The sequence below is a fragment of the Drosophila pseudoobscura genome, chromosome X (assembly GCF_009870125.1).
Source record: "Drosophila pseudoobscura strain MV-25-SWS-2005 chromosome X, UCI_Dpse_MV25, whole genome shotgun sequence".
In the NCBI taxonomy this organism is placed as follows: Eukaryota; Metazoa; Arthropoda; class Insecta; order Diptera; family Drosophilidae; genus Drosophila; species Drosophila pseudoobscura.
Window position 1 is genome coordinate 19,659,933 of NC_046683.1, and position 11,502 is coordinate 19,671,434.

The 11,502-nt window shown below is 47.8% G+C and overlaps 1 protein-coding gene across 1 annotated transcript; it reads right to left on the reverse strand.

The window, feature by feature from the left end:
• Positions 1-1,243: 1,243 nt before the first annotated feature.
• LOC26532981 (putative mediator of RNA polymerase II transcription subunit 26) lies at positions 1,244-4,086 on the reverse strand. Its single transcript, XM_015185531.2, has 2 exons — positions 3,389-4,086; positions 1,244-3,325 (listed from the first exon to the last, which is right to left on the reverse strand). The coding sequence occupies exons 1-2, from the start codon at positions 3,993-3,995 to the stop codon at positions 1,335-1,337; spliced, it is 2,598 nt and encodes an 865-aa protein (XP_015041017.2). The 5' UTR covers positions 3,996-4,086; the 3' UTR covers positions 1,244-1,334.
• Between the last annotated feature and the right edge of the window lie 7,416 nt (positions 4,087-11,502).

An 11,502-nucleotide genomic window follows, 5' to 3' on the forward strand; every position in this document is an offset into this window, starting at 1 on the left:
TACTCAGACATGCTGAGTATATTGCGGAAAGCCATGAGGTAAAGCCTCTTTGGTCACCTGAAATATCGCTGGGAATATCCCGTCCAGTCCTGGTGCTTTTATGCCCGCGAAGGAGTCTATAGCCCAGTGGATTCTCTTATTGGTTAACGGTTAATGGTTGCCATCCGGCTGGGTGAGTTCTTTTAATATTTTAGTTGGACTATTAGTTAAATACGGGTTGTTCCTTCGTTGTTCGTCAGTTGGTTGTCGCTTTATCTTCTTATTAAACTTTGTCCGTCTGTGGATGAGTTTGCACCGCGATTCCATCCAAAAAATATCAGCATCGGCAGTGCTCAAAAGTTGTTTCTTTTTCTTCTGTAGGATGGCTTAATAGCTCCGGTAAAACTATTCACATTTTGCATAATTCATTAACATATTACTGGTATTTTGCAGAAACTGTATAATCAACATGTGCTTTGCCAACAACTTTCAAACTGTAAGACTTGTAACATCCATCGGGGAAATTGGTCCACCCTCTCGTTATACCCAAAATATTGTATCGTTGCAAAGACCCAGAGGTCAGGTAGTCAAAAATATATTACTCTTGAAAGGTGACTTTAAATGAGTTTTCATTAAATTACTGTTCTTCAGACGGCTTCTGTGGAGGATAGTCCTTCGTAGGGGCATTCTGGTATTTCGTCTGCTGTTTACAGTGCATCATTTTGGCAGGATTTTGTTCTGTCTGATCATAGTACGGCTGTTGAGAATGCTGACGATGCTCTTGAGGAGGATTTTGATGCTGATTTGGAGAGTTATGATACGTAGCCTTTGGGTACTGCTCTTCTGAATGATGCTGAAAGGGCGTCGGAGAAGGTCTTGGATATCGAACCTTATTCTTTTGCACCTGCTGCTGCTTGCCGGAGTTCTGATAATTCTTGCGATACGTCTTCGACTGTTGAGGATGATTCTGATCGTACTGCTGCTGATGTGGCTGTTGTGGTAGAAATGCGGCTTGATCACTGGAACGCTGCACCAGGACAGATCTGTGATATGGTTTCTGTGTCTTCTCCTGGCTTGGAGTTTTCTCCGTAACCCATTCCAATGTTCTTAGATCGGTAGGAGAAATAATCTAACGGACTTCCTTCCATAGCTTTCTCTTGCTCTGTCGTTTCATCAATATTGAAAGCAGCACACCGCCCAAGATTTTCCTTTAAGTAAGTCATAAGTATTTACCGAATCGCGAATATAAATTAAACGAGATTTCTACTTGGTATTGTAAAATTTTGTTTATTTAATGCAATAGCTAAAAAATATATTAAAAGGTATCATTGAATCAAAAGTGACTTTAAAAATTTTTAGAGTTTCTTCTGTTCCAACTTAATGTTATCCTTGTAAATCTGACCGACAAGGCGCGGCACCGTCTCCAGATACTTCATGAGCTGCATCGCATCCTGCATAGAGGTCATATACTTGTTGTGTATCTTCATGATCATGGGAGTGATGACCTTGCAGTTCACTAAATCATCTATACTCATACTGCACTCAATTTGTGGCAGCTCATCTCTTTTCGAACCCTTGAATGAATCAGTGGTGGGCGCATTAACATCTATGGCCAAATTCGGGAGGGAAGCGATGTTTGGATGTTTGGACATTGTTTCCTTCCTATCCTGATTTCCGTCATCACTGGGCTGACTCAAGTCTGAAGAGATGGACACATTCTCTTTTACATCCTTATGTCGTGGCTTTGACGACGTGGCATTGGTAGTCCTTGAGAATTGACTACGCATAGATTTTTGATCACCGTCTATCTCGTCCCAGATCATGGCACGCAGCTCGTCCCCGCTCTTCGCACTAATCGAAGTCGATACCGAGTTGCTACTAGCCATGGAAAACACATCATGCTCGTCACCGGACAGCCTGTGTTTGAGTTTGTCCTTCGGGGAACCTTCCATGAGCTTGTTGAGTGTCTTCTTATCAGCTTCGAAAATAGACCCTTCGGAATCATCCTCAGGCATATCGCTGAAGCATGCGAATGGAGATGAGTCTGAGATCTGCTGATTTGGAGACTGCTTCTGTTGAGAGTTCTGTTTCGCCTCCAGCTTGAAGGTACGATAGGAATGTTGCTTTTGGTTCTTGTGATACGAAGCGCTCCGCTCCGACTTCTGTGTCTGCTCCTTGGTAAGATCCTGATACGTACGCTGAGTAGGATACTGAAGCAAACCCTGGTTAGGAACATACTCCATGCTCTTATACGGTGTACTCATAGACTGGAACTCTTCGGCATTCTCTCTGGCTAGTCCTGGATTTTGCGGAACTCGGACTTCTTGAGGTTTGGGAATGCCTTTGCCGAACGATGCTTTATTTTGGGTTTGATATGACTCCTGCTTCTTGGTATCCAGGACATTATCTATGGCTGAATTCTTGGGTGCATTTGTACACTGGCTATCCTTATACTGGCTCTTGGGCGGGGGAACATTGTCAGTTGTAGACAGCGCGCACAAATAGTCCTTCAACTGAGAGACCACAGTATCAGACAGTTCACCGAATACCGAATGAATTTCCATCTCGTTCCGGACCATGGAACGCAGCTCGTCCCTGCACTTCACAGTGATCACGGTCGTTCCCGTGGAGGTGCTGTTCGTGCCGTTCTCGTCACTACACCTTCCGCATTTGTTATATCGTTTTTGTTTTACAGTGGAATCTTCGCAATTCTTCTCGGAGATGTCGCTCAAGGATGTTGATGTAAGAATGTCCGAGTTCTTAGCGAGAAGTTCCCCACCAGTCTCTCTGCCCCACTTATCCGGCTCAAGTAGACAACTGTATTGATGAGGAGGCGACAATTGGATGTGCTTAGCTTGCTGTTTTCCGATCTTCTGACGTGACGGTGACATCATTTGATGATGCTCCTGTTTGTGCTTATGAAAAATATTCTGATTCGTCTGATGCGGTGGACTCTGACACAGTTTAGGGACATACTCCATGTATTTGTATGATGAGTTTTTATCAAGTCCTTTTAAATCTTTGTCAAAGTCTATCACGTCCGTGTTCTTACAAAGCATCTTTGGCTTTTGTGGACCGTACTGCTGAGGACGCGGGGATAGGACGTCTGTAGTTTTGCTTATCGGTGCTCTCTTCTGGCTTTGATTGCGTTGAGGAGAATTCTGATTTAAATCCGGCTGATACTGCTTATTTGAGTGCTGTTGCTGATGCGAATAGTGCTGAGGGACGAATTCCATGTACATATTTGATGTCTTTTTATCACTTTCATCGATATTTTCAGCGAAATTCTCCTCATCCGTATTGCTTAAGCATGAAGACGGTTGGCCAACTGCTGTATTGGAGAGCTCTGGATTTTCCGTAAGAAAGGAAATATTTCGTTGAGAAGGACGCCGAAATAGGACGTTCATACCTTTGGAGCTGGAGCTCATTGAAGATGCTTTCATGGTCGGGCTGTCATTACGCTGTGCCTGTTCTTGAGGATGTTTCGGATACGAAGTCTGAATACACTGCTTCGGTATGGGAGGAGTCGGGCATGTCTGTTCCAGATACTGCTGCTTCGGCTGCTGTTGTTGAGGATCCTGAGAAGGCTGCTGTTGCTTGCCTGGACTCTGATCAAAATTCTTCTGATACTTCTGGCACTGGTGTGGCTGTTTTGCTAGATAATCGCCTGGATGATAGCTATGGTGCATACGACAGCCGGATCTCTGCGCGCACATACGCTTCTGAGCCTGGGTCAGCTCCTGAATGGAAGGCTTCTGCTGTTGCTGCATAGAAAGGTTCTCCACTGGCCACTTTAGCTCCTCTACATAGGCTTGAGTCGACATTTCACCTCCCATCCCTCGGGACGTGCCCTTGTCCTGTTGTGACACCTCCTCGTCTATCGCTGCATTGCTGTCGCTTGTCCGTTGATTCATGTCTGTAACTTTGAGGAATGAGCCAACCGGTTTAATTTTTGCACTCCTGGCCTCGTAGAAATGAGCAAAATCTAAGCAATAATTGTTGACTTGTTTGTCCATAGATCGAGAGAAGTTTTTTAAAGTTCTAATCTATACGAGTTTGTTTAGTATACTCGTATGAGGGGATTGATGTAATCCATTCAGTGATGACTTTAATATCAGGGATACATTGCTAGTTAAAACTGAACGAATGGATATTTGATCCAATTTTTGTATACGTTTTTTTCTTGGAATATCATTAACCACCTTCCACAATTTTAAATCCCTTCGGCATTAAAAAACAAATACAAAATCCCTGCCTCATCCAAATATGGAAAAAGTCATGCATTTTAATGTACATTTTTCACATCGTCTTTTTCAGAAAAATTTCCCTTCATGAACAACCGAAAAACCAATCAATATTCCACGAATGCTGGGATTTTTTTTTGTTTATATTCTGTTTCAAAATTTGAATTTCACATAACATATGCGTGAGCCCAACGCGATAGGTTTTTGATAAATATTCTCTGTTCTGGTGTGTTCGGATGTCGGGCCTCGGGGCTGATAAGTAGCTACCATTTTTTAATGTTGGACGCTTGCCACAAAGTTAATGAACTTTCCCTTGCCCCCAGAATATCCCACACAGTCGCACACACCTAGTCGGTTCATCCCTGCAATCCCCCTTTCCATGGAGCTCTCGAGACCATTTATTGTAGATGACTTTGAGCGAAAAGTTTTGCATTTAACTGCAAATGGGGTGTGTCTGCCTGCGTTAATTTTTTTTTTTTTTTTTTTTTGTATATTCATTAATTATTTATTTGCTCTATAATATATACTATACAATTTATATTTAACTTAAATTAACGGACAAGAGTACTGTTGGGACTAGGGGCCCCGCGGACTGCGGTACTGCCGCAAAGCATTGCTTCGCAGTTGCGTGGACACCTACTCCGTCTGCTCCTTCCGCCTTCTCTCCATGGACCTAAGCGTTCGCATCACGCTAGAGGCGAACTCCGCGGCCGCTTCCCACACCTTTGGGGTCTGCCAGCATCAGCGGCACCAGAGTCTCGGTGCTGATCCTAGACCCTGCTGCTGTCTCCAATGTCTGACGCTCGAGGTCAAACCTGTGGCAGTCGAAGAGGACGTGGCGAGCGTCCTCCTCTATGCCTCTATGCCTCGGGGCACCAGTCCTCTGTCTCGTGGCCGAAGCGCTTGAGGTAGCCGCGGAAGCAGCCATGTCCGCTCAGTGCCTGGGTAAGGTAGAAATCCACCTGGCCGTGCTTCCTTTCAACCCAGCATGCTATGCTTGGGATGAGGGTGTGGGTCATTCGGCCTTTGGGTGAGTGGTCCCATCGGGTCTGCCATCTGTCTATGCTGGTCCTTCTGGCGGCGTCCTTAATTTCTGCTTTGGAGCGTACCTCGGCTGCACTGTCCATCATGGCATCATGGATCTCGTTCCTCTCCCTTATCAGCTCCCTGAGCGGAACTTGCCCGGCAATGACTAACGCAGCTTCGTCTGAGATGGTCCGGAACGAGCACGCGATCCTAATGGCGCACAGTCTGTACGTTGCCTCCACTCCTCGCATGTAGCTCCTCACCTTCGAGGCTTCTGCCCACACCGGTGCGGCGTAGAGCATCTGCGACGTCACGACGCTCGTCAGCAGTTTCCTCGTTGCCTGCTTTGGCCCTCTGGTGTTTAGCAACATCCTGGATAGCGCTCCAGCGGTCCCACCGGCCTTCGTGTGGACGTATTCCAGATGCTCTTTGAAGGACAGGCGCGTGTCGATGAGGACTCCTAGGTACTTAATGGACCTCTGCGATTGGATCGCGGTCCCACCAACCTGCACTCTGGCGGTCTCGACCACTTTACGGCTGGATATCATATATATACCGCTTCCGTTTTATGGCCCGCCAGCTCCAGCCCCGCGGCGGCTAGCCACGCCTCAACGGCTTGTATGGCGACGTTGGCAAGCTCCTCCACTGCGGCAAGTTCCTTCGCTACCGCCACTATTGCGACGTCGTCAGCGAAACCCACCAGGTTAGTGTTGGCTGGCATCGGGAGCCGTAGGACCCCGTCGTACATGGCGTTCCAGAGCAGAGGTCCCAAAACGGAGCCCTGCGGGACTCCGGCTGAGACTTCGTATGCCCTAGAGCCCTGACACGTGTCCATTGTCAGCACCCTATTGCTGAAATAGCTGCGCGCTATATTCAGTAGGTAGCCCGGGATGTTGAAGGACCTCAGTGCCTCCAGCGTCGGGGTCCAGTCGGCCGAGTTGAAGGCATTCCTTATGTCCAGTGTCACCACCAGACAATAGGACTTTGTTCCGCCTCTCCACCTAGTCCCAGCAATGGCTTCCTCCGCCGTTTGTACGACCCTCAAGATGGCGTCCAGCGTCGACCTCCCTTTCCTGAACCCGTATTGGTTCTGGGAGAGACCGCCTGCTGCTTCGATGGCTGCGCTCAGCCTCGCACCGATCACCCTTTCGAAAACCTTTCCCATGGAGTCCAAAAGGCAGATGGGCCTGTAGGAAGAGGCCACCCCTGGCGGCTTGCCCGGCTTGGTTAATAGTAGCAGCCGTTGCCTTTTCCACCTCTCGGGGAACGTCCCCTCCTGGAGGCATTTGTTGAAAAGGCCCGCAACTTCCCTCGGGAGTAGAAGAAGTGCCAGCTTCAGCGCGCCGTTGGGGATCGCATCCGGACCCGGAGCCTTCCTAGGTATCAGGTTTCTGCCTGCCTGCAACACCTCGGCTTCCGTAACCTCTCAGTTGTCGCTCGGGCTATGCTCGAACCGCAGGGAGCTAGGGATCTGCCGTCCTCGAGGAAACAGTGCGCTGACTATTCCCTCCAGTGCCTCTGGATCTGTTGGGGCTTTGCTGCCCGCGTTCAGTCTCTTCACCACCATCCTGTACGCGCCTCCCCAGGTGTCCTCTTCGGCGGCATCACACAGCTTAAGGAAGCATTACCTCTTGCTGTTCCTTATGGCGGTCTTCAGATCCTTCCTCGGCGCTTTGTAGGTCTCGCTGCATCGGGCCAAGCGCGGTGTGCCTCTGGCTCGCTGGAGCAGCCTTCTGGCCCGGTGGCAGGTTCTACGGAGAACCGCAATCGCTTCGCTCCACCAGAAAACTGGATCCTTGTGCTTCCGGAACGTCCCTCTCGGTAGCATGCTCGGGTCGCAGGCACCTTCAAGTGCGTCCGCCAATTTGATCGCCATATCGTTGGCTCCGTCTGCATCGTTTGCAGAGTAGCTCTCAAGGGCGCTTGCGAAGGCTTGGGCCCTCAGCGTGTCCTGGCGGTACGCCTTCCCATGCCGGAACGGGGTACCTCTCGATCGGGCAAGGGTGCCCAGGGTGCATAGTATGGCCTCGTGGTCGCTGGCAGTGTATACGTCGCTGATCCTCCATCGGGCGTGCCGGGCCAGCGTGCTGCTGGAATAGGTGAGATCGATGATCGACCCTACCCTGCCCTGCTGAAAGTGTGTTGGGACCCTTCGTTCAGAAGGACGACGTCCGGAGAGGCAAAAGCCTCCAACACCGTGCGGCCTCTGGCGTTTGTACGGGAGGACCCCTATTCCAGGGACCCCCGCCCAGACGTTGAAGTCGCCTCCGACTACGACGTTGTTCCGTCCTCGCAGATCGCAGCTCAGCGCGTCCATAATGCGGCTGAAAGTCTCCAGTGAGAGGCTGGGTGCCAGGTAGCAGCTGTAGAACCATATGCCGCCTACATACCCTCGCCTCGGACGAACCCGTCTGACGACTTGGTGTCGCGCAATTGTGGCGCGTCGACGCCACAGAGCCACAGGGCCGCTTTGCCAGTAAGGTCCGTGGCCCAATCGCTGCTGCTGCCCACCTTATGTTGTTCACTGAGGAGTGCCACCTCAGAGCCAAGCTCGCGCACCGTCTGCCTCAAGAGATCCTGTGCGGCCCTGCAGTGATTCAGGTTGAGTTGAATCAACTGCATGTCGTCCTGGTTTAGCCGACCCCGCTTCGTATGGTTGGGCAGTTTTTAGTGCCTGCCTGGTGCGTGACCTCCTTCTTTCCAGCTGCTGAGCAGATGAAGCACGCAGGCTCTTTTTTTTCATTCGGCAACTTTGTGCCCTTTCTCACCGCATTTGATGCAGCAGCCACTCCTGTCCACTGTACTCTTGCAGTTCCGTGCGATATGCCCGGGTTTCAGGCATCGGTAGCACCTTGGGAGTTCATCTCTTTCCCGAAACCGATCCTCACCTTGCCGCCTTTCAGGACCGCTTGGCCCAGGGAGAAGGGCAAGCTGACCACCGCCAGCTGGGACTTCGCGTATCCGCGGCGCAGACTGCGGACTCTTACTCAACCCTCGTCAATGTTGAATTGGCGAGTTAGAGCGGCACAGATCTCCTGCTCCGTCGCGAGGGAGTCGATGTCCCGTATCTCCAATATGACCACCTTCGAGTCTTCTGTCATTGCGCGCACAGACGCTCCATCGCCGAGGACACGTGCGATGCTGGCTTTCATGCCCTCAGCACTCTCCATGCTGGCTTTTGCCAGCTCCAGCAGAAGGTTTCCGTTTATGGTGCGGCGTACCTTGGAGACGCAGCTTCCCAGGTCGGAAAGCTGGTTTTCGTGTCGTCTGGTGACCATTGCCAGAACCTCGCTGTACGACTTCCCGGAGGCCTGAACTATGACCGCGTCTGGGCGAGCGCGGCGTGCTGCTCTCGGCCTCTTGGCCACCACGCTCCATTTGCTGTCCGGGATTCCGGTCGTCACGTCTCCGTGTGGCCGCAACGGGGCCTTTTTAAGGGTCCTCTTGGTTGCGATAACTCCTTTTCGCTGCCTTGGGCGCACTCTTCGACAGAGAGCTTCAACAGAGAGAGCGAGTCTGGGTATATTCTCTCAGTCCTTTCGGTGAGCAGACAGCATAGAAAGCATGGTCGAGCATGTTTTTCGTGCTCTGGTTCTAAGTATTCGAATTTATTTACTTTTTCAGAGCGGTACAACATCTATTCCAGAGATGGTAGTGCAACTACTCGTTTCATTGCGCTTAAATTTTGAATAACATTTTAAAGGAATGAAAAGGCAGGTCATTAATAAAGAGTGAAGAGTAAGGGCAGCCCCCTGTGGTACTCCCGAAGATATTTTTCTGGTAAAGAGAAGGAGTTTTAGCTAGAAATCCATCTCAGGAGGTTGGGCGGAAACCCTAAAAGGTCAAGTTTATGCGCTAAAAGGGAATGGTTTACAGAGTCGAATGCTTTACTAAAGTCGTTTTAAATAACATCCGTCTGTAAGTTAGCTTGAAAGCCTTTAATAACGAAAGAGTTAAACTCTAACAAGTTAGTGGTGCTTGATCGCCGCCTTATAAATCCACGCTAAGTTGGATATATAAGTGACTTGCAGAGATGTTGCAAGTGCGGAGCTAAAACCTTCTCAACAATTTTGGGAATAGCGGATAACTGTGCTATACCTCTATAATTTTTTGCGACAGACTTGCTACCTTTTTTTAAGGTATACAAATTTTGTATAAAGTCTTGATTTTAAGTTTTTTAGGCTGGATAACTCTTTGGTAAACCAAGGAGGTTTTCCAGATCTAATCGGACAAGAAAGCATGACACAAGATGTAGCACTAGCCATACAGTATATAGATGTGCCAGTTCATACCACGAAAGTGTCACACACTGGCTAGCGTTTTCCGTACCCCAGAGTACTGACGCGTCATCATGAGAGAGAACGCAGAGAGAACATCTTTGCATGTGTGATATGTGATTGTATGCTTTTTTCAGATTTTTTGAACTCTCTCAGGTCTGGTTCTGTTTTGCCTCCAGCATGTTTTAGTGTATGATTTTGAGTTTAGTTCTTGTTTTGGGTCTTTTGATGGACTGACCTACCGCCACAAAATAAATGAAGAATGGGCAGGGGGTGGGGGTATGGTACACTAGGGCGCGGGAAATAAAATAAAAGCTGTTATTTGTTTGATTTATACCACAAAATATAAAATATTACAATAATATAATTGCACATTTATTTCCTTATCAATTATCAATTATTTGAAAACGGCACTTAAGGTATGTCGGCTTCATATGAAATTAATAAAGCTTTTGAAGATAACGGAACAAATGCCGGTCAAATTCAAAGATGTTTGAACGAAAATATGTGTATTGGCCACAAGCCATTATTTCAATACTTTTATCTTTATGTCCAGAGAAAGCTAACTAAGTTCGTAAGGCTGTACAGGACCCAGTGGGAAAGCCGGCACATATCTCACCTAACGAGGCGTTAACCTTGCTTCTAGACAAGGATCTCGGCAATAACTTACGGAAACCTTTAAAAAAAGTTATTTTTATTTAAATCCAAATTTTGTTTAGGTGTGCAACGCCGTTTTCTTAAATAAAATATGCTTAATACTTTTTTCACTATAACTAATAATTTAAATATGCATTATTAAAAAAAGGGGCGGTGCCACACCCATTTTTTTTTCTTAAATCCACTTCTTATTGATTATATATATCCAATACAAAAAACTAAATAAAAAAATCTTGTTCCGTTCGGAAGTTATTAATTTTGGCCAACAAAAGTGGTCGTTCGGACCATATTGCTCTGGGGTACGGAACGCACTAGCCAGTGTGTGACGCTTTCGTGGTATGAACTGGCACATCTATACACTGTATGGTTAGTGGGTGTAGTGAGCGGAAGGGCTCGGGTTAACAACACTAAAGTCGGATAGCTGATTTGTAAACTTGTTCTATATAAAACACCGGCTTGTGGCGCGTCAGAAGCGACGAGAGCTACATTTTTAGTACACTTAGCCGATTGCCTACTAATAATGCCAGGGACCAGAGGCGGGACCGGCAACCAGCGCCAAGAAGGGACGTCTGATTATGAACTGATTATGAGTCGACTTCTGAGTATGATCGTACTTACGGGCTGTCTGGTACTCCGTCTGAAGATTTTTCTGCATCATCTTGTCAGGATTTTTCGAAGAGTGCTGTAAATTCTTAAGGCGTTCATGGGATACTCCTCCGGTGGATTCTACTTTAACTGATTATGAGTCGGCTTCTGAGTATCCTCATACGGATCCATCTTAGGGGCTTTCTGGCGAAACAGTGCATCATTTTGGCAGGATTTTGTTCTGGCTGCTCTTGAGGAGGATTTTGATGCTGATTTGGAGAATTATGATACGTAGCCTTTGGGTACTGCTCTTCTGAATGATGCTGAAAGGGCGTCGGAGAAGGTCTTGGATACCGATCCTTATTCTTTTGCACCTGCTGCTGCTTGCCGGAGTTCTGATAATTCTTGCGATACGTCTTCGACTGTTGAGGATGATTCTGATCGTACTGCTGCTGATGTGGCTGTTGTGGTAGAAATGCGGCTTGATCACTGAAACGCTGCACCAGGACAGATCTGTGATATGGTTTCTGTGTCTTCTCCTGGCTTGGAGTTTTCTCCGTAAGCCATTCCAATGTACTTAGATCGGTAGGAGAAATAATCTAACGGACTTCCTTCCATAGCTTTCTCTTGCTCTGTCGTTTCATCAATATTGAAAGCAGCACACCGCCCAAGATTTTCCTTTAAGTAAGTCATAAGTATTTACCGAATCGCGAATATAAATTAAACGAGATTTC